Below are 24,297 nucleotides of genomic sequence, written 5' to 3' on the forward strand. Positions count from 1 at the left end.
TCATGTCAGTGCTCTTTATTTTGGACTTCTACCCTTACTCTGTTGTACTGATAAGACATCATGCATTTTGAGGAGTTTAAAACACTTAATAGTCAACATTTATAAAAAGAAAGGAGGTTTCACCAGTAAAACACAATAAATATTATCATACTTTAAACAAGCAAGTAAAGAGGTTTCTTAATGATTTTAAATCAATGTACTCACCACTTTTTTAGCATCTATATTTTGTGACTCACTTGATTTCTGCTTTCCAAGGTTTTTCATGTAACTATGAACTTCTGAATCAAAACATTCAGCTCCATAAAATGCACTGCTCCAACCAGGACTACAGCTATGGAAGTCAGGTAGATTGGGAGATACAAGGTAGCTGTTTCCAGCTATGTTTATTATAGTCTCTTCCTGTGGCTCTATATTTTCTTCTGCAAAGCCTGGACCAACACAGTTGTTGCTTTGTAAATGTTTCCCTTTTTTTTCTACAGAGATATCATTCTGCAGCCTCCATTCTTTTTGGAAAGTATCTGAAGGTGGCTCATCAAAGTCCATTTCAGTTAACGATATATTTATCATAGGCTCAGCCTTCACATCAGAGGTTGCTTCTCCTTCTCCTGAAGAGTGTACAAGGGAGAAAGAAATAATGGTCACGTGCTGTGACACATGCTCTGTTGAACTTACACATTATACATATAAAATACAGTTATGAGACTACCTATGCTCTCTAACTGTAGTGTTACATGCATATTTTGGCCATGTGCTTTCTTTTTCTCAGTGACACACTGTAAAATGATAAAGGTTAAAAACATTTTGGACTACTAAGCTTTGTTCAAGATATTTCTGAAAATTGCAAAAAAATGTTCTGTACATACACAAAAAGCATTTAACCAAAGCACAGTACAGAAGCTTTGAAATAAAAATTAAATATGTCAGACCTGTGCATGCATTAGCAAAAAGCTTATTTCTTGAGGTTTTTTCCATCCATAAGTCCTGAAGCTTTTATTCTATACCTAGAGGGCAAGAAGACTTGATACAGCCAAAGGGGACACAGATGTTAAACTTTCTGCTCCTACAGAACTCACTCACTTGAGCTATGATGGGATTTCTTTGCAGTTATAAACAGCTACTACTGACCTTGAGGGACTGAAGTGACATTCAAAGGTTGGGATGATGCTGACAGGAGCTTTTATACCTGCCACAAGTCTCCTTTTCACTTGAGCAAGCCTCCAGGGCTCAGACATGCCACCTTGGAGTCAAATGGACCTAAATTACTGGTGCAAAGATCCCACATTACCCATGGGAAAGTCTAGCTGTAATCATTCTGAATCAAAATGGAATACTCTAACACAGAATGACAGTAGCCAAGTGCAAAATTATGAATTTATATTTTGCCAGAAAAGTTAACAATGCAGGGGTATAAGCTGTTGTATTAAGAAAACACAGTTTAGCTCTGCTCAAAACAGAGAAGAAACTAGGTTTAAAAGCTGAAACTTTAATGAACTATCTTGAAAAAAAGAAATACTGATACACCACCAATCAAATACAACTTGTTCATTAAACCTTCAATCACTAAGTATTCCAGGAAAAATGCAAAATCCACATGGAAGAAGCACAAATAAACAATCCACTAATATGACCTCAGTGACTGTCCTGAAATGGTGTCCTGTAACAAAGTTTGTGATCAAAAGGCAAAAGTCTTGATTATCAAATCATTTGACCCACTGTTGATTTTACGAGCTATCTTTAAAAAGGTACTTCAGTGGATAGAATAGGGAAGAAGAGGAGAGAGGTAAAAATTATTCTTTTTTATCTGTTTGTGAAAACCCTTTTGATGAATAGTTAAAAATGCCCATTTAAATCTAAAAGCAATTCAGGTTCAAGATTTCTGTACAATTCCCTTCCTCAGAATTTGTAAATAATTTTATTGACAATACATTTATTTTAATAAATTTTATTTTACTGCCTAGTTTTGTTTCAGTTCCAACAAATGAACAACAAAGGACCACATGTGTTGCAGTCACCACTCAATCACTCAATCAGCTTCTTCAGTAACACCTAAGCAGTCATAAGCACTTCCTGAAGTTCACCTCTTTGCCTAGCTAAGCTTGCTGTGTTGTATGGAGCTGACTCAATAAGACTGTCCCCCATCCCTTCCCCTACTTTAAAGCATCCCACTAGAACATCTCCTGGATGAACACAAGAAAACCAAATGTAGCAGTTAGAATTTGGGGAGTTTTTTGACAGACACATCCATGTACATAAAAGTAAGTAAATGATACAGGCAACCCTCTCACCAACATCTGGCCATATATACGCTTCATATAAAAAACAACAGGTCCCCAGGGCATGGGTAATGTTCAGATTTACTGATAATGTTCAGAAGTGCTAAGGTGTTTCCTGAAGAGACACACTCAAAATGCTAGTATCTCAAAATTTGTGTCACTGATAGATTCCTAGCACATACAAAGATCTAGAAATGTGAATTCCCTTCTCACCCTCTGTCTGATCACTGCTTGCCAAAAAGCAATCAGATTTCTTCATATCTTGGCATGTTGAACCACACTTTGAATCCTCTGTCTCAGTTATGCTGGAAATACGAGGTAAGGGAAAAATAATGTTACAAATACTTTTATATTACATTAGTAAAATGGCATCTTATAAATTACCATGTTTGTAAAGGGCTTCAAAGCATTTATCTACCTCTTGAAGTTTGCATGTTCAGTTTCAGTAGTTATTTTGCAGGGGAAAAAAACGTTTAAATGGACAGTAAAGCACACCGAGGCAGATTTTACTTTACAGAAGCTGGCAAAATTCCAACAGAAGTATCAGAACAGATACTAACAGAAGGCACAACTCAGACTGCACATTACTGTGATGGGTTTTGCACTCAGGATTCAACCTCTGGCTAACAGTCTGACTCTAAGTCATCTCTATTAAGGATAATTTTAAGTCAAAGAAGGTAACAATTAAAAACTGCTATATTCTTTAGCAATTAATAAAGAATGTTAAGTAAGCAGTGTCTCAAAAATACTCTGAAGCAGTTCTTGTGTGTGATCTGAAAGTTAGAATTGTATTATTATACTGGATAATAAATAATGATTTCCTTTCACTCCTGCTTTCAAAACCTTTACCTTGTAACAAATATTCATATAAAGCTTGACCTCTTCATACATGCCAGTAATTCACCTGCAACAGCTCCAGTTTCTCCTACCATAAGATTCAAGTCTGGGAAATAAAGACCCTAGCCTCCAACCGGTTCTCAATAGCTCTGAAAATCCCAACCCAAACAGGAAACAGGCCAGCATATCAGAGTTTGATATCTGGAGGTCTGTTCTCTTGGAAGCTTGCTGTAGGGATTATACATCTTCTAACACTGAAGTTTTTCTAGACCATATCTGCCAAGCTTCTTTGCTAAAACTCCCATTTGTGGTTCCAGACTGTGACAGATAAAAAAAGCCACACATAACTTCCACATATAAATTGATTACTGTTTACAACAGCCTTCAGTAAAAAGCTTTTATGAGTATGCTACATTTGGAGGCTGCAATAAAACAAAATGCTTTTTATTATTTTTCAGGTAGGTGAGTCATTGAAGATGAAATAGTAAAAATGTGGAAATAAGCTGGTGTTTTCTCACTTTACAGGCTACTTACTGCCTGAAGGAATACTCAGTCAAACTAAAGCAGTTAAGTAAAACATTTCTAGCAAAGCTAAATTAATGTCCTTGTTCTTAGGTGTGAATAGAACAAAAGGATGTATAAGAACTAAACTCAAACAGAACACAAACTGAACAGTAAGAACAATATATTTAACTTCTGATTTAACAGTCTCTTTCTAACAAGACTATGAAGCTCTCCATCAATGGTTGGAAATGATATTGATCAGAATTCAGTCTTCATTATTCAGCTATACTAAGATGGAGTTACAGAGAAACTTAACAGAAAATATTTTCTGATAAGCCATTAAGCACTACTTGCTATGGTGAAGGTCTTGAAGTATGTAATAGACTGGGAAATTAACAGTTGGAAGGAAACAAGTAAAGATACCTAAAGTTAAGCTGCATATCCTCTCCTGTTTCTGGAAGGTAGGGAGAAAAGCATTAAACTGATATACAAGAAGGAAAAAGTTAAAAAACACCCACCATAAATGTGAAGGTCTTTCTCCATTTACTACCTGATAGAGATTCTCCAGCAATTTTTCATCCCAATACAGGTCACAAAACTTCTCACAGATTGTAGCAGAGAACACACCAAACTTAACCTCCTTTAAGCTTAAAATGAAGTTCCCTTGTTTAAAAAAAGAAACAAACAAGAAAAAAACAAACACAGACATTACTAAGAATATGTTACACATCAATGATAATACTATACAGAAGTAAATGTACATACCCATATAAAAAACTTCAACTCCATTCTCTAGATAGCCATCAAATGCAAACTCCTCTTGTATAAGATGAACCACTTTCTGCAGTAAAGTGTCACTTGTGCTGTTCTGCTGGGGCAGGACTTCAAAGAGAAGAGAATTGTCTTGATTTCCTGAGGTACATGGGTGTTCTTCTTCAGCGAAAGTACTGTCTACAGTGGTAGCACACTCAACTTCCTGGCAGTTTGTTTTAATAACCGGGTTATTTATATCAAAATTTTTCAGTGTATTAGTAGTCTCGCAGATTTGTACTTTGCAAAGGGAGGCATCATTTTCTGCTTGCATGCTCATTTTATAGCTTGCAATAGTACTTGAAAGTAGCACTGGCAAACTATGATAGCAATCATAAGCAATGCTTGAACTAAGAGGTTTATTTGGTATTTGCTCTGATACAGCTAAATGCACTGGCACAAATGTCAAAACTCTCTTCTCTGAGTCCTGTTTGAGAATTATGTTATTTATATGAAGAAAATTAGGAGATCTAGGGCAAGCTAAGGAGCTTGAAGGAACTTCAGATAAATTGCTCTTTTCCTGTAGAATATGTGAGGAATCAGAAGGTGATGGTAACGTAACTATAGAACTAAATGCATTGCTTGACTTTTTCTCTTCTGAAGATACTTGGGATGAGTGGCCTGGAACTACTATATCACACTCAGGTATTTCAGGTGCAGGTTCAACGACACCTGTGTCATCAGTATCATAGATTTTAGAATCTTCTCTGTATCCTGATTTGTTGTGGTCAATACATCCTTCTTTTCTTGTTTCTTTCTTGAATTGCTTAGAAACTGGTATAGGAACCTCTCTGAAAAGGAACAAAGAAGTTTTTTAGGGCAATTCCAGTAGATTTAACAAGTATTAAGTTAAAATTATTTTGCTTTAGGATATACTAACTTTGTTATATTTGCATTTTGTTGCAGAATAATAGGCTTAAAGTGAGTTGCAGGAGAAGTGAATGCAACAGGTAATGTAGCTTTCTCACAATTTAGAGAAATCTGACATGGTACTGGTCCTTTAACTGCTACAAGTTTACTTTCACTGTTAATAGGCACAAATCCTAGAAACAAAACAAAACAAAACAGTTAGAGAAATGAACAATATATAAAATTTAAATGGAAGGTAAAGAACACTCAATTTAGGTAGAAAAAATAATTGTGTACCTGACCGAGAAAAATCTTACATGGAGAACTGATCTACAGAATATTAAAACAAAGGAAACATGTAAAGAGTCTGACTGCTTACCTAGATTTGATTCTGAGGAGTCCATTTCATGGCTTTCATTTTCAAATTCAAAAGCAACATGATCTTGAGAAGAGATTACTTCTTCCTCAACAGCCTAATAATAAAAAACAAAGTTCAAACTAAATTTATTAGCATTTCCTTTTTAAAATTCTGCTCAGCACATTATTTGAAAAAACAAACAAACAAACCAACCAACAAACCCCATGTAAACGTATAGTTTCAGGATTTTCAATTTCTGTAATCTGCAAAGTAGCAACCTAGTCATGCTACTTTAAGGACTGGTAGAACTGTTTGGAAACCTTGACAACCCTCTGTTTCAAATCAGAACTTCCTGGTAATCAAAGTTTTGAACAAAGTTAGTTCCATGGATTGACTCAATGCTGCGTCACTTTTATTTTAATGTCTTCTGTTCTGCAAAGAGGGGAGACAAATTAAAGCGATTATAAACTAAGTCACTAGTTCTTATTTCTGAGCTCTCACCCATGCAGATTGTGGAGTCAGGGCACCAAAATCTGGAGAGTGATGACTCCAACATCAAAAACCAGAAAGAGCAATACTTAAAGACAACTTGAAAACCAAATGAAACAAACAAACAAAAAAACATTAAGAGAACAAATCTGATTATACTTGCAGGGGTCAGAAATCTTACTGGAATGCAATTTACAGAATTAACTGAAAAAAACTTAAGAGCATTAAAAAAGATGACTCTCTTACCTTAAAGACAGATTTATTCAACAATGCCAAAGTATTTTTGCTGTTTATACCTTGTTCAAGTAAGTAATGATTGCATGTCTATAAAAAAAAATAAATTCATAGTTTTCAGTCAGTAAAGAAATTTTCAATCAACTGAGGTATTCTTGGATGAGGACAAAGTTGAGCTAGTTAATTAGAAGTAATCTAAGTTTAGGAAGTCTTACAAACCTATTCCAAGTACCTTACTGACAATTTCAATATAAATTTAAACCACATTCCTCTAAGTCCCTAGGGAAGTAACTTTAAAAACAAACCCCAAAGTGACTGGTGATCATTTAATTAGATATAGGTCTATTGTCAAAAATAAATTAATATTTTGATATTCAAATCACTAAAATGATACTCTAGACACAACTAAATTTCACATAAAACTGCTTAGATCTAGTAACCTTAATTGCATCAGCTAGAGAAGGTCTTTCTTCAGGGTTTTTTCTTGCCATATCCAGAAGAAGTTTTTTAAACTTTCTTGGCAATGCTAGTTTCTGACTTGGTGGAACACTGTATTTTGCAGCCATCCACAGAACTGCAGCCACGCCATAAATGTAGACCTGTTAGTATAACATAAGAGACAGGTAAGATGTAAGTAGACTAAACACAGCTTCCACTTACAACCAATTCCAGAAAATTATTCAAAAATTCCCCTCATTCTCTGCAAACAAATAATGACTAGAGTTTCTAAAGCACAGATCACAGTTGGCTTTTGAAGATGCTGGTGAAAATCCCAACCCATTAAAAAAAACAGCTGTTACGCACGCAGGGCCAATAACAGTAGATAATTTTCTACTGTTGGAACAGACAGGATTAGTCTTATCCTTTGCCTAGGAGAATTGTTCAGGAAAAAAGTGATTTTAGAATAATTTTGAAGAACTCCTTTCTCATTTAAAAACTTAGATTGTTGCAAGCCTCAGAGTTCTACCATAAAACCTGGCCAGCTGCAATTTACTTAAAACAGCTCATGATAATTCAGCGAGTAAATGGCACACATTAATTACAAGCTCGCCAGCACGAGTTATATTTTACAGAGATTACACCAATCAGAAGAATGACATATTGTATATTTATTTTAGCAATTATTGTGCCACCTGCAGCTAGAAGAACTGAAGTTGCGATGATGAGGGACCTTGAAAAGTACTTGATCTTCACAAGCTTTCTGGTTTTATTTCAAGAATTACAATTTCCAGCCGGAGCCAGATTTAGTCTACTTAGTGCTTGTACTACAAATATAATTTTGCCAAAGTTAAAGCACCATTCTTCTTCACATTGCCTCTGAAAGATATTTAAAAGGGTCAAAGGAAGGAAAACTAAGCACAGTACTAAATTATGTGGTTCCATAAAACAATGTTTTCTAGCACTCTTTTGAGCAAAACGAACAGCAATTAACACAATGTAACAAGGAAGTTCTACTAATCGGTACAAAAATATTTGAAATAGAAGAAAGTAGTTCCAGCAAAAGAAAACAAAAAATCTTCCCCCTAGGTTCAGAATTCCAAGAGGTCAATGGGATGACAATTTTAATGTAAATTTATTTATTTAGGAACAACTTGTCATCCAATCCAGCAAATTCTTAAAAAAGATTCCTTTTACTGAGGTAGTTCAATTATTGTGATTAACACTACACAGTCTTGATTCTTATACCATAATTTTAATTAAATGATCATAATAACCAAAAAGTTACACATATAGCAGAAAAAACCCAAAGAAACAGGTCAGCTTATTCTATATATAACATTGTAGAAAAACATGGAAAAAAGATTTTCACTGCAGATTTTCTAAAGAAAAAAAAAGCATAAAGACTTTAGGATTATTAATATATACTGTATGGTAAAACTGCTTATTATATTTCAGGGTTAGTTTAAGCTTCTGAAGCCTTTGAAAACCTGAATGCAGGATCAAGGCAGTCAAAGAAAAAAGACCAACTTTAAAAAATATACATAAACATTTTCATGTTTCAGATACGTTTACAGAAAGTCAAACTCTGTCTTTATTAGATTTTCACTTAGGGTTGTTTGTTTTTTCTCATCCATGATTGTTACGCCTAATTTCAAAGAAATTATGAGGTGCAAGGTACACATTAATTTATTTTTATGTTATAGGAAGGAACTGAAAATTCTCTTCTCCCAGCTCCTCAATGTGGTACAGTCTGCATTTCAGATGCAGCTGCAGTGGAGTCAAATACTCACCTACTCTTTATTAACATTTTATAATCTCTGGTATGAGTGCTCCTCATGGCTTATACCTATAGCAAAAGCTCTTGGAAAACTCTACTGGTAAGAGAGCTTCATAATTCATAGCGTTTTCATAGCCAAAATATGTCAATAATGATATTGTTATCCAGTCTTTCAACGAAATTGATGTTTGGGCTTTAACCTAGACAGTCTAAAATACCGATCTTAGTGTGACCTCCAGAACTTGAAAATATGACTTCAGAGTCTGTTATTGCTAACAAACATAAAAAAATTAAAGTCTTATGGAAAACTATTAAATAATAAATTTTTAGCAGTTCAAACTTGTTTTTCTAAGAAGCAACTCATTTTATGAGAGAGAAATATATAAGGAAACACAGGTAAAGAATACAAAATAGGAGAAATGAGAAACATCAGAATCTTGGAAGACTTTAGCTTTCTTCTTCTAGAAGCAGAGGGACACACTGTCCTTTGATAAAATGTATAGCAGCCTGCATAATCTACCACATTACCTTCTCAGTATCCACATCCTCCTCTTCGATTTCAGGAGCTAAATAAAATATATCACAAGATTCTAAATGACAAAAGAAACCAGAAATAAAAGGTAAGGTATTTGCTTTCTTCTTTACTCCCCCCATAAAAGACACAAAAGGACAGCACAAAATGCATTATTCTACCTTCAGCTTTTGGAGCCACAAAGAGGATATTTCCATGGCAGTCAATCAGCACAGAGTCCAAACATAAGACCACTGCAAAAAAAGCCACAAAAGGGCAAGGCATAATAAATATCTAAACATCTAAAGCCATTAAATTGTTCACTATGCTTAACGTAAATAAAGGTTTGCCTACTACCTTCAGTAACATTTAAGCTGGACCTAAACTGCATGTCTTGAAAAGCAAAGCTTTCCTAGACTAGATAGAACCTTTGCTGCTTCTTTGGGCAGAGACAGCTTCCTTGAGAACTCCTCATGCTCATTAGCTTTGCTTCTTAACAGTTAACCTCTCTGGCCCTGACTCTGCAACACAATACAACATGAAAATTCTCATCTAGGTTCTCTAAAGCACTCCAAAACATGTAAGCAACATCCTCTGGTAAGACAAGAGGAAACAAGTAAAAACTCAACAGAGAGTAGAAGCACTTTTGCAGCAGGATTGAATTAAAAATTACTGTAAAGAAGATAGCTTTTGGGTATGCTTTCTTACACAAATAATTCCTGCTTAGGGTAATGAAAAAATTGTAAACAAGGAAGGATTTGGAGGAAAGGCTGTTTAAGTGAATAAATAATAAAGAAACCAGCTTGTTTCACATTTCATATATTTAACTATGACTCATCAGCTACCAATCTTATTCAAGTGTCAAGGCAAAGGCTATTTTAACAAACACTTTATATGCTACCAGCTTCACCTTTAATCAGTTAATATTGTTCAAAAGAAATGCTGAAAGAACCTTATGTGTATGTGTGGACACGGAAGTAATAACACCATGGTAAGTCATTCCACAATGCACAGTTACTCTCAGAATAGGCAGAGAAGCCCCTGGCAAAAATATTCTAAATCTAAAAACAATACTCAATTTCAAGGTAGATATTTTGGTCAAATATGGCAATTTAAGTAAGGTGCCTTCCATTTAGTGGTTTTTATCATTATGTTTATTTTTATAGGCTACATAAGGCTCAGATCACAACTCAGTCTTTCAAAAATGTATGCATTCTGTGTGCATGTAAGTACAATAACAGAGGCTGGCTAGGCACATTAAATTAGAATCTGAGCCCCTCTGTGGAGTTACTCGAAACCTTCACAAACAGTAGGTACATACTATAAGGCTGCAATAATCCTTCTGGTGTAAGGTATACAAAATACTTAATTTAAGGGTAACATTGCTCAAAGTGCTTAGAAATCTCAATTTACAACCAATTTCCTTTTTAACAGTTTTATATCATAAAAGATAAAATAGCTGAAGTTGCAAACCAAAAAGATACAGTAGGTCTCCTGTATCTTACTATGAAATTGTTTATATTCAATTACAGATTTCAAATTCATCCCTGCCCAATCCCTCAAAAGCAGGCTTTTTAAATCAAGAAAAGACAGGGTGGTGGTGACAAAAACTTCTGCTGTTTATCAGAACTGCTACAGATTTATTAGTAGTAAAAGCTAAATTAACATTAAGAACGCCTATGAAAATTTAGGATGGTCTTCTCTGAAGTCACATAGAACATATTCCAATTCTGCTAAAAGATACTTTCCCATTCCTCTCACAGAATTTGATTTCTGATAATTCCTCTATAAACTGAAGCATATGGAATGTGTAAGGAGTAATGTCATGACAAGACTCTGGCTGCCTTAAAATGACAAAGCCCTGTATTGTCAAAACGACATTAGGATTCATTTGTCAAAAATAAATCCAGACAAGAGAGGAAATGTTACGTTTACATATATAAGAAACTTACATCCTCCTGCTTTCAAGATACAAGTCCCAAGAGCTTTTCTTGAAAGTCACAGTACAGTTTTTTTCATCCCCAAAATGCCTAAACACAAATTTTGTTTCACTACTCGAAGTAATAAAGTTTTGTTTCCCACACAAAAGCCACCAAAACTCAGAAGAAAGAGAAAAGAAGACATTCTTCTGTATGTGGAAGAAAATCCCAAATTGAGTAAAAATTCTAAGTCATAGTTTATGTGAGTGAAGTTAGAAATATTGGGGATTGTTTCTTCTGTATGCAAAATGAAAATTGAGACATTTTGCATCAACTGAATAAAGAAAACATGAATACAATCAACAGAAATACATAACTATTTTAAGATAATTAAGACCATACCTGGATAATCTATGTAAGTCTGCAGAGTGCATAAACACTCGTGACATAATGCCCAGAGTTCATAGTCTTTCAGAGGTTTACCATACCAGGACAACAGGAATTTTAGAGAGATCCACTGGAAAAAAGAGTGAAGATGCAGAAAGTTATTAAGAGTTATCACAACGAAAACAGGTTTACTGATGAAATGAGAAAGTAAATTCTAATATACAATGCACACACCTAACAGCATTAAGGTATTTATTGCACTTGCCAGTAGTGAATTAATAGTACTTTTTCTTGAAAAAGCATTGCACAGTTAGCTGTATAGATGAACTAGTAGTTTCTTAATTGCATAACAAAATTGTAATCCAAGTGAGATTTCAGCAAGAATAGAAGTGTTGCAGGATACGTGAGCTGTTTGGAAGCTCTTTCTTATCATACTAAGGAAAGATTCTTTCCAAATGTCAAAGATGACACATAATTATAGGAGCATTGCATAAACTCAGATCCATAAAAATCCAAATGATCACCACCAACAAAAACAATCCCACATTCAAATCTTGATTTACCCTGACAGTTGCATTACAAGTCTTACCTTAGAGATTTCATCAACATTTCTTGTTCTTCTGTGAAAGATGTTAACAATATTGAAAGAATTAATGACAGTTTTATTTGAAGTCCTGGCATGTTTTTCTGTTTTTAACTCCTGGCTGCTCAATTTGTAGTAGCAGCATTTGTTTTTATAGCTACAAATTTAGCTTTTGATATCTGGCATAATGCCTTAATGCATCAAAGATACTGTTCCATGGAAACTGACTGTTCTTCAGAGAATCTGTGTTTTACATTTTGTCTTGTTTTGTTTGTTTTTTTTTTAGGGAGGTGAATAGAAGAACTTGACATTGATAGTACTACATACGATCAAGCTGTGCTAAGAGCTTATCATTACTATTGGCTCTTGACATTAGCTTATGACCTTATGACCACCATTCAACTACCAAAGGAATAGTAAAAAATTCAGAGGTTTCTGGGTTAGAGCAGACCCATACAACTATTTTAAAAAAGAGCACAGAGTATTTTCTGTTGCACATGCAGCCCTAAGATGGTTTACTATCTCTAAATGTCAACCTTAGGCCACATTGGTAAAAAGAAGTACCAGAAGCAACTCAGGATTAACTCAGAGACAGAAACAAAAATTCAAACCTCCAAACTGTTCCCATTGTCTTCAAAGACACATTTATAACCCTATCAGAGTTTGTAAAATCTAAATAGATTAAGAGTCTCTCTAACACACAATAGTGGTACATCATCATGTTTGACAAATCAGTCTCCACCACCTTTTTTCATGATCCTGGCTATGAAACACGCTTTGCTGAGGCACTATTTGGGTTTTATCATAAAATATGCAATGAACAGAGTATTGCATTAACTTTAATCAAGATCAACAAACAGAAATAACTTCCCCGCATTCTACTGGGAGAAGAAAAAGAACCACATTGATTTCTGTAGCTGAAACTGTGTTAACATTTTTTATCAGAAGACCTTCTCAAAGAATGCAATATTTTGGGCTCGTACTGTTTAAATATTCTGTGAAGCTGAACCAGATAAACCATAAATTTTTAACAAGATAGGCCAGGAAACACACCTTTTGATTTACTTAAAATGTTTTATGTTTTGCCTACCTCCAGCATATATAAAAAATATTTTGGTGCTTTTATTCTCCTATTCTCCATTGTGGCACATTGCAAAAATTAGTTTTAGCATAGACAGATTTGAAGCCAGGTTATAACCTGGCTTTGCTCTCAAATTTTGCTATTATCAACATCCAGGAGCTCCACATTTTTACATCCATGTATTCCTTCATTATATCTAGAAAAGTAAGCTCTTGAACTGCCTGATTAGAAAAAAAAATAATTACACAGCAGGAAGGAAGAGGTCAGATAGTCAAAGGACTGTATGAGTCTAGAGAACATTCAAAACAGAGCTCCATACTGTTGATTGATCACTATCATTGATTAGTGCCACATTGCCCCCTCCATGACATCCCAATTCTCACACGCCTCAAATGTCTCTGCTCACAGACACTTCACAGCAGCCAAATCTTCAAATTCACCCTGCACAGATGACATGAATGGAGAGAAATGGAAAGAGGAATTCCACAGATGGACTAGAAGTACATTAAGAAGGTTTTGAGATTTGGGAATAGTTTTGTAGTAAGTACAAACTACTGACACATGTTTCTAAGTAAGAAAATCCCTTCTCTTCAAGTTTATGTCCCTAAAGGTTCTAAAAGCTGCAAGAGAGAAAGATAGAATTCCTCTATTGAATATACAAATCACCTCTTACTTCAGAAAAATGTGATGAATGGCTAGCAAGGGAAAGAAGAATCTCTTATTAAACTGAAGATTGAAGTTAGTTGTACAGCAAAAAGATTAAAGGTATTTTTCACCACTTTTGGGATAGCCAAGAAGGAAATGACAGAAAGAGGTGTAAGCACAGCAGGAAAACAAGAATTAACCCTAAAAGCAGCAGCAAAAGTTTATGGTAAGAAAAAAAGAAAGTGTAAATGACAGATAACAAAAATGAGAATGAAAACATAACAGAAAATTAAATTCAGTTTCTGAAGAAAAAAAGGATGTAGGAAAAGCAGAAGTGAGAATCACTGCCACCCACATGATGGCCAAATTAACCTGCATCAGGAAAAAAAAGGATGCAGTCTGGTTACAAACTGGAGAACTCTCTCTAGCAAGCATGCTAAATAAACATTAGATACGAATATTGTTAGCTAGTGTTCTATGCTTGCTGTTCTCCTATGATACTGATAACTTAGTGCATTGCTATTGTCTCTCACTGTAACTCAAGCCTCTCCCCACCCTGACCATATAAAATTATTACTTTTCATCCTGAAAAATGTATCTGAGGTGGTCATTCTTCTAGTGTCCTAATTATTGTAACTGCTCACTTTCCTACCCCAGAAAGTGAAAATTCTGGAAGACTTAATCTGAAGACTGAGGTTTCAGACTTGCTGGGGACTTGTCCATCTAACATCTTGTAAAAGTTATCTGATACAGTCAAGACACAGAAGACATCTGCCATCACACTTTACATCTGTGATGAAAAACAAAGGTAGTCTGGTTAAAACAGTTTCCAAAGAAAAGCAAAGCAATGCAGTTCTCAACCTAACATTATAAGGCAATTTTTATTTAAGCCTCTAAGCAGGTATTGAGCACAATGTGCATTCAAATTCCACCAAACTTGTGTTTTGGTAAATGTTTCTAGGTGTAAAACTCCCTTGTTTAAGCATCTGAGGTTTGGTTGTTTTAACATGCAAGTCTCTGCCTCATGGCTATTACTATTTCCTACATCTTCAAAAAAAATCTCGCTCAACCATCAAGAAAACAAAATCTTAAGTGTTAGAAACATTAAAATTTTGAGTCAAAATGCTTGTAGCATGGAATGTTCCTAACTATCTGTTCAGACATTTTAGCAAAGCAAAATGAAGACAATTGTTCAGCAGCCATAAGACTGTAAGTCCACTTCATTTAAAGCATTATTTTAATACTGATATAAAACATTTCTTTATAATTACCAGCAAAATTGCATCAGAGAACAAAAATTATACCCCACTGCAACCTCCTGACATTTGTACTTGTTTTAACCAGACCTTTTCATAACACAAGTTACATAACTTAGTTTTTAAAATAAGAAAATGTTTTACACAGCACAGAAAATTTTGACAGAAAAAATGAAAAAGCCACATGACTGAGTATTGCCTATAGCTACATGCTGGTGACATTTAGTTTTGTGCCAAAAAGATTGCATTTTAAACCTCAATTGTTGAAAAAGTGAGGGCTTTTTTCTTCAGTGCTGCAAAGATCATTTAACTGATCTTTTATTTCATTGTTGGCACAAGAATTGCAAAACCACAGTTTTCAAAGTATTCAGACTATGCCAATGTATGACATTTTATGAAAGCAGTACTGGTATATTTTAAACAGCCTAGGCCAGCAATATTTTAATGATTCTTTTTAAAATAAGTACTATTCTGGGAATAGACAACTTTTTTTTCCCTCAGTTATTTCCTTAGAGTTCAAGTGTAATTCTTCAGCTACATGGCCTTTCACTGCTCTCATGGATTGACTAGGTATGAATAACCAAGAGAAAACAAACGTGTTACATCTCAGGTTCCTGTTAACCCTTCCCATGGGTGACAGCATTGGAATCACAAATAAATGTTTATAAGTATTAGAGATGACACACACCTGATTGGAATGAAATTGGTTAGAGAAATAAAAGATCCTCACTCAAACTTGAAGTGAAAAATATTTATTTATGGCATGCAAAACTATAAAAATTACTAGGAAGACCCTCACAAGTTACATTGCAGTAGCCAGACAAAAGCAAGCAAGTATTTTTAGTAATGCTTACTAGCAGTAAAGCACATAACATTAAGAAGCAGTGTTGGGGCATTAGAAAAATATTGTCCACTGGAGAAGTATTGACAGGTAAGAAAAACTGTTCTCCAGAGTAGACAAGGTTGATCTTCAACCGGATGGAACTGGTATAGCACTTTCTCTAAAGAAAAATATATGTAAAGAAATGTTAGAGATACTATTCCTATAGCTCTGTTTGCTGCAATTATGCTTATCTGTTGCAGAAAACTAGTGAAGGAGCAGTGCTGTAAATCTGAGGTGTTTTCCACTTAGCCCAGAAGATAGAAGTCATATTAGGTAGGGCTTTACACTTTTTGTGCCTTTGCAGTAAGTCAACAAACTATCTGACTCATGTTTCAGCTTCCTAAAACAAATCAAAGCTTTTTAGGTATTCAGTAAAATTCTGGCATAGAGACATGAAAGGGAACTTGAAAGTGTACAAAAACACCAGCGGTAACTTTTTTACATAAGGTGTAGCATAGCATAGCTTTATTTTTGCAATTGTCAGGAGGCAAGACAGAGGCAGAAACTGCCTGAGGAACAAAACCTGTTTTCCAGAAGAGGAAAAAGATGAAAAAAACCCAAACAAACAAAAAACCCAAACCAACAAAACCCTTATCTAAGAAGACTTATAATAGTGTCTGCCATACAGCTGAATGACTACTGAAAATGAATTAACCTCTTTCAGAAAACAAAGATTATCAGTCTAGAAGTTCAGCATTTCAGGGAACCATGAGTTATTTCAGAAATCTAGGTGTTGCTCGCAATCTTGATACATTTAAATGCTTTTTTTTTCCTCTCTATAGCAGTTAAATAATCAAAGTGGCTTGTGTTGTTTTTGTTGCTGTTTTGAAGACCAGCTTAGGATTTTAACAAGCTTTAAGAAGCATAATATTTTTATATGGCAGAACCTGAACACTTGCTAGAAGTGATTATTAAAAAAGAATATAGAGTATAAGTCTATAAAACCTTTCTTCTGAAAACACAGCTATAAAAACCTCTGGTTTCATAGACAACCATACTGCTGTGTTCCTTTTAGATCATATGTATTACAACAAACACAGCTTATCAGGATAGCTGAAATAAGAGTTACTTTTTCCAATTTACTGTGATTGTCCTGTGAAGTCAGTGGGAGCAGGATAACCTAACTTTTACTAAAAGCCTACTTATCTGAAAGAATGAAATGCTGTCCAGGCTGAAATAATATTTTATTTAAACTGATGATGAAATATTTTAAGAAAAAGAGGATTTCAGAAAACTGGCAGAATAACCATAGAACATAGTTTCATTTACCTTTTCTATTTGCCATTCTCAAGTACTGTTGCAGGAAAAGCAATTGGAACTTTCATTATAGCTTTCAAATTGTGCAAGAATTTTGGGAAACTATAATTCTGAGGAAGATTTTTTGTTTTGTTGGAAGTATTTTCATATACGCAGACTTAAACAGTTGTCTGATAATTCAGAAAGGACAAAATGCACATCTTATTTCAACTTATTTTTTTTACTGTACAGAAGAACCTCTACCAATATACTCAATTTATGTTCTTAAGTGATGGAAGCTTATTCACCACACCTCTCTAGTTAACACAGAGGCAAGTGATTAAGTGTGGTACCTTTACTTCTTGGAAAGAAAAAACAAAATCCAAACAAAACAAAAAAACAGTGGGAGTGGTTTTATAAGGACCCGATTGCCTTATCTTAGCCTTCCTCTCCATTACACACACCATGCAAATTAATTCCTAGGTTTATACAGTTTAGCATAAAAATATCAAATCTCTATTCAGCAAAGAGATTTACACATAAGATGAGAGTTGCTTTTGTTTCTTGAATTATAAGACATCTGGATTTCTGCATACTAACAAGCTCTCTCACAAGAAGTCAATGACTGAAATCGCGATAATCCTTGTTAGAAACACCAGCACATCTACTGAATAAAACAGTTTCATGTAAATCCAGAGTAACAAATGCAGTAGCAAAAGCAGAAGCCTTTGGAACTATCATAAATCTTATTGTTACTCTGCACTTTCTTCTGAGTATGCAAGGTTGCATAGTCCAAAGTAGGAGGGAGAGAAAAAAAAAAGAGAAAAAAGGATGTGTCTACAATACAATCTCTTTCCAGTCTGAAGAATAAACCTGTAAGATTTAAAAACTAAATAAATAACTCAATATGCATGCAATGAGTAATGCCCCCAGAGAGCAAAACCATGACACATGGTATTTATCCATATATACTATCCTCCTGCAACATGAATTTAGTAAGTGCACATTAATAAGGGAAGAAGACAGCAGAGGGAAAAAAGCAGTTAGAACAGAATCTTCAATGCTGCATTCATTTTTTAAATTATGATGAACCAAAGGATCTTTACACATTTGACAGTCCTAGGTTATTAATCCAGTAATTTTGGTGTTTGGGCAAGGTGAAAAGAGGCATAGATGCAGACTGAAAATAACCCTAGATGCCACTGCACAGGATGGTTGGAAGACTGGCTATTAAGGAAGGAAGACAAGGCTGGGTTGTCCATAGACAGGTAAGCTAAAAACCCCAACATCTTGACCTAAGCACAATTTCTGGAAATGAAACGTGTGAAGTCTGTGCTGCTTAGTTTTTGTCAAGTCACAGCAAGGCTGGAAAAGCATCAGCCATCCTGCATTTTTAGCCAGCAGCTCTCCTATCACATGGATTGTTTACATCACATTGAGCATGGCACAAGAGAAAAAACATCTGGTCAGAGACCAAACTTGTCCACCCTGAAAATATGCAATTTGAGCAGAGACCATACTACGTACTACTACTATCAGTTCTCTCTTCTTATTTGGCTATTTATAAAGACAAAATGCTTAAGACAACATATCAACAATATTGTGCACGTATTTGAATTCCATCATGAAATATACATAACAAACACAGAAGCTGTAATTTAAGAACACAGAACAGATACAGCATATGTACAATTTTCAAAAACTTAAAATGTACACTTAGATGAAAAAAAAAAAGGGGGGAGTCTTTTGACCTCTCAAAGCAGATGGGATATTGCCACTGATTTCAATGAGGTCAGGCTTACAGTGAGGAAATTTTCTGGAATTTTCACAAGCACTCTGAAGGCCCACTGCAAGATAGTGAACTTTATGCATTGGCAGTGATATAAAGACTTAAAAATCTACATATGCTTTGGTAATGTTCTTTTACAAATGTAATAAACTATTGAGTATGCTGCTCTAACTCTAGCAAGAATATTCTGTTTTTAAAATAAATTAATTTAAAATTAAGGTTGCTTTTGCAATAGCATAAATTTCACTGTAGCACTTTAACTTCTTAAAAGGAAAAAGGGATAACCGTGTTTCCAATATTAACTGTTGCAGAGTGTAGACTATCAAAATTCCAGTAGGTTAGAAGGAGCAAGGGGGGAAGCAATCATACTGCATTTAAGTCATTTCATCTCCACATAAGTGACTACAGCAACTATATAATGAAGACTTTATTTTTACTACCTGCTCATTACTTTTGATTTCTGACCCTCTGCCTCCACAAAGATTATCTTCATTATTGTTTGCGCTCAATGCATCGTTGCTTAACTCTGGAGACCTAATTAGGTTTGATCCATATTTGTTCCCACTGGGTTTTGACGTTAACACTGAAGCCATCTTGTTAAAACGTGGCAAAGAACTTTCATTTGACCCTTGAAAAGTTTCAGAAGAGTCTTCCAACGCCATGTAATTGTCTACCATTTTTGCTCTGGCAATAGATCCATTTAGACCTTTTAGCATGCTAGCTGTATTTGGCATCTCAGAGGTAGCATCAGAACAGTCTTCTTTGTAATCAGATGAAGCAAAACTTATATTTTTACCATTAATAAGTGACATATGTTCTTCTAGATTCATGCCAGACACCTGTGTGCATACACATGAAGCTTCCAAGTGAAGATCATCAACCTGGTGAGTCTTTGGTTCTATTTTTGGTGGACTACCAATAGCAAATGTATTAAGATTTCCCTTTGAAAAAGCAACCTCATTATTATTGTCTAGAGGTATTGACTCTTGTGTTAGCAAGTAATTTTTCCTAACTAGTGGTCCATTGTTGGTTACAGAAGTAAAAAAGTTATTTGTATCTGTGGGTTCAAGTGGTAGCTTTGGAAAAGTTTTAATTTTTCTCAAAGAACCTTTCTTAAAAATGCCATCTCTCTCCAGGTCAATAACACATGATCTTATATCCAAAGCAACACTAGCAAGACCGTCAGTATACACTGCATGTTTGTCTTCTTCTTTGCTCTTTGTAGCTTGAGTTGCAAGTTGAGAATGTTGAGTTTTCTCATTATCCAGATCAATTTGCATTTCCTTCAAACCACTTTCTCTGCTAGTCATCATACTAAATACAGAAGAGTCTTTATGACAGGTAGCTGTCACATCCTGCACTGCAGACGAATCACCTGCTATGCTGTTCTTCTCATTTGAATATAATTTAGATCCCAGACTTCTCTGACATATTCTTCCCTTCCACATGTTATCACAGACATCTAGATACAAAAAACAGATGCTTATATTAAATATGTATTAAAACCCTCTAATCTTTCCTAGTAAATCTTTATATTGCTTTTGCTGCTACTGATGTTATGTATCTTCACTATGTTACACAAATGTATTATTTCTGGACCAGTAACTTTCCATACTAAAGTACACTAAATATGATAATCATGTTCATTAAGAGTTGCACATCCCCTGCTCCCCACCCCCAATACAGAAATATTTAATAATGACTTGCCAATATCTGGAAAGGAACTTGTATCAGGAAAGAACACAAACAAAGTATTTTAAAAATCATTAGATGTGTGAGGCAGTCTAAAAATTCTAGCCTCAATACATTTTAAGGTTACCTTGAGAAGGACCAAATGATTCAATTGAAAGAACCCTTCTTCCAACAGCAGACAGGCTTCGACAAATATTACTTGATGAAGCAATCTTCAATTTTTCTTCACACAATGACAAAATGCTCTACAGAAAAGAGTGTTAAATGCTTATTTAATAATTAATAGATTAGTGAATTTTGACTAAAGTGAATCACATGAACTCAGACAGTACACCTAAATTTATATGATGCTAAACTGGAGGTCTCTGTTGCACCGTTCATTATACTGTATATTCCACTATTCATCCACTATTATGTGGATGAATTAACTTCTTATTTTTACCATGGGCTATCATGAAATTATTAAATGCAGTTCAAGTTCTAGCCTACAGTTAGAAAGCTAAGAACAACTGATAAAAATTAATAATCTTAAATGTTATCCTTTATGAATAACTTACTGAAAATGTAAAAAGCTAGAGTGTGGATTATTTTTTAAACAGCCAGTGATTCCCTGGAATTGAGTGACACAGTCAGGATGATGAATGTTTTTATTACAAAAGTTAAATTAAAAGTAAATCCTGGATCTTTTAAAAACAAAATGCCAGCATCTAGAAAGCACTATTCTCAATTAGAGAAAGCAGTCATTATCAGATCACAAGTAGAAACAGTTAGATAAATCTTTAATCTGTAGCCTGAGCATCATTTGATGGCATTAGCACTCACACACAATTAATTATAGACATTTACACATTAAAAAACCTGTCACTATGGACAGGAAGTAGAAGAGAGCTGCCTCTCCAAATGCAACCCACTGTTTCCTCAGTAACTGTTCCTAGATAAACACTGATGAGACTTCATACAGCTCTGAGGAGCTGCTCTGACTTCCCTGTTACCCTGCTCAACTGCTCTACAGCTGTTGTGACACAAAGGAAGAAAATGGCTCTGTTGGTTCATATATCAAATAGAAGACAGAAAGGAAAAGCGAGACAGCTATCCAGCTGTGCTGCAGTCTAATGAAAAGCCTAGAAAAGCCTACAGGTTTTTCCTCCATATAGCTCACACCACTCCCTTCCACCCAGGGAAGTTCGGCTTAGTAGGAAATGGAATGGAAAAGAGAACAGATAGTCACAAAACAACCTTCATATATTATCCTAGACCTTCCTTGACCCACTCTCTTTTTGGGCTAATGTAAGTAGTCAGCAATAGCTTCCAGGGACTACAGGGCAACTGGAGACGTTAGGGAGCACTAGACAACCCCTTTCCTTACTGTGCTCGAAAGCAGGAAAATAGAAATACAGGAATGGATTCAGTAGGCTCTATGTCAGGAACAGTCTCCTACCTGAGCAGTCCTCAACCAGGGAGCCAATATTACTTACTTTAGAAAAATTTGTTCTTCTGTTGTAGCACTCTTTCTGCAAAGTATTGCTTACAGGTGCTATATAATTTAGAATACGTACTACCAACTCAGGAAAAAAGAAAATAGAAAATTTGATAGCACTATTCTGTAGTAGAGGAACTGAATCCAAGAAAAGACACATTTGGACAAGTGTTCTTTTCTAGCTACAGTTAAAAAATCTACAAAAACAATGCATTAAAACCAAACTTTCACACAACAATGTCAAATAACACTATATTAGGTAACTGACATTTTTCTTTGAAAACATCTTGAAAAGTCCTTCATATCTTCAAATTCTTTCTAAAAATTAAAGGTAAAATGAGAGGCTAAATGGAATAAAATACAAAACCAAAGGTCACCGGTAAGATGCTACTAAGCATTTATCTATTTACATCAATGGTTTGAACAACATTACTTTGAACACGACAAGGAACAGGGGCATGCTCAGGCATGTATTTTGGTGGTGGACTCAGCAGTGTGCGAGGTTAACGATTGGACTTGATAATCTTAAAAGGTCTTTTCCACCCAAAACGATTAGGTGATTCTATGGCTCCCTCCATCCCCTTCTTAAATGCAATCCAAACAAAATTTGAGGCACTACACAAATTTCACAGCATAATGCCAGAAATTCTTCAATTAAAGCAGGAAGAAGGATTTCTGTTGAGACCAGGAAATCCTCAGCTTTATTGCAAAATCTGAGGATATTACATATAAAGACTATCTAATAATGAGCACTTACAGAAATATTTTTTGTCACTTTTTTTAAAACAGAAAATTATGTAGGGCTGTTGTACCTCAATATCTGGCCTATTTTCAGGATTCTCTTCTTGCATTTGTTCCAGTAGCGTATGCAGATCTTGCCCAAATGCCGATTCTGCCTCAGGTTCCACTATATATTCTATTGCTTCTTTCAATGTTGCACCCAAAGAATAGATGTGCGCCTGTATGAAGTTTAAAAAAAAGGCATTAAACATCCTAACAATTTTTCCCCTCTCCTGTCCAAAAAGCTCCATGATCAAAAGGGACCAGCTTACATTGTCTTCATTTTTAACTTACAAGTTAACAGTTTACTGGAAAGGCAGTTCCATTTAAACAGGAGGAACATAACAGGCTTCAGTCCTACTTTAGGGGATATGCTTGTTGCAAACAAAAGACCGCTGTGGCATCCAGCTAGAACCATCTTTTTCCACACCAATCAGAATTAAAATTGTTCATTGACTACTGTTAGATATAAAAAACTCAGCCCTGTGTGTGTGCAAATAATATTTAATTTAGATGTATGCTGGGAGATTGAAGGGGCATTCTTCTTAGCAGAGGAAAAATACTACTTTGACAAAAAATTGTATATATAGCAGTATTTTATATGTGCTATCAAGTATAAGGAAAATCAGCAGAAACAATAAAACATAATATCACTTGTCTCTTAAGACACTTAAGAAACAATTTTAAGAGATATTCAATGTTTGCCCCCTCTGTTCCTCTTAAAGTCCACAACCTTGTGATGAGCTCAGACAAAAATAGAGGCGAGCCAACAACTTTCTTAAATCTAGTGCTAATGCATTAGATTTGCTATACAACACAGCTACCTCTGAATTTTAAAAAAGATTCTGCTTCTTAAACAAAAGACTTTCATATCTGCTTTAGTGGCAATGGTAATTTATCTATGATGGTTTGTATCTTATTTATGTTTCATGCAGAGAACACAAATCAGTAAAATTTATAACCAAGATAATAAGCACACGTCTGTGTGAAGACTTCATTGGTGATGCAGTACAGCCAGGAATTCAACTGTACTGAACATTGCTCTCTTGGGTTTACAAATACATACATAAAAATGATCAGATCTGTATATGAAACCTGGTTGTACTAATGCATCTGATATATGTTTTACAATTTTTTACCCTACAAAGACGACTGACTTGAAGGTAAAAAATAATTTCCTCCCTCTCTTACCCCTCCCCCTTCTACCCACCCTTGTTTTCTCATTAAAGTGTATTATTATCTCTAAACTTTAGTAAGGAGATGATTTGTTCTGTAGGCAGGGCACCTCCACAAAGGGGAGTGCTACACTACGTCATTGGGAAGCTGTGTAAGTGTGTAGCTTGGACAGTTTCACTTCACCCTCCTCAATGCCCTCCCCCAAAGAAAGCATGTGCTTTCTGCTACTTCAGTGCTGACTGCTACATCTAGTGTTAATTTACCCTTGGGACATACGAAGATTAGGACAATGGTCATAAAACCAAACCTG

The 24,297-nt window shown here is 35.0% G+C and overlaps 1 protein-coding gene across 1 annotated transcript in view; it reads right to left on the bottom strand.

Moving 5' to 3' along the window:
• Positions 1-24,297, bottom strand: part of KNDC1 (kinase non-catalytic C-lobe domain (KIND) containing 1) — a 54,972-nt gene that overhangs the window by 14,714 nt on the left and 15,961 nt on the right. Inside the window, exons 3-16 of the mRNA XM_010000129.1 lie at positions 22,844-22,990; positions 20,682-20,799; positions 19,303-20,324; positions 11,405-11,519; positions 9,266-9,337; positions 9,101-9,162; positions 6,795-6,953; positions 6,367-6,444; positions 5,653-5,746; positions 5,305-5,467; positions 4,380-5,215; positions 4,133-4,277; positions 2,487-2,578; positions 205-605 (exon numbers count right to left, since the gene is read on the bottom strand). Coding sequence (XP_009998431.1) covers positions 205-605; positions 2,487-2,578; positions 4,133-4,277; positions 4,380-5,215; positions 5,305-5,467; positions 5,653-5,746; positions 6,367-6,444; positions 6,795-6,953; positions 9,101-9,162; positions 9,266-9,337; positions 11,405-11,519; positions 19,303-20,324; positions 20,682-20,799; positions 22,844-22,990 — 3,504 coding nt within the window. The remainder of the gene's footprint in view (positions 1-204; positions 606-2,486; positions 2,579-4,132; positions 4,278-4,379; positions 5,216-5,304; positions 5,468-5,652; positions 5,747-6,366; positions 6,445-6,794; positions 6,954-9,100; positions 9,163-9,265; positions 9,338-11,404; positions 11,520-19,302; positions 20,325-20,681; positions 20,800-22,843; positions 22,991-24,297) is intronic.

Source organism: Chaetura pelagica, unplaced genomic scaffold (genome assembly GCF_000747805.2).
Source record: "Chaetura pelagica isolate M959 unplaced genomic scaffold, ChaPel_1.0 scaffold436, whole genome shotgun sequence".
NCBI lineage: Eukaryota > Metazoa > Chordata > Aves > Apodiformes > Apodidae > Chaetura > Chaetura pelagica.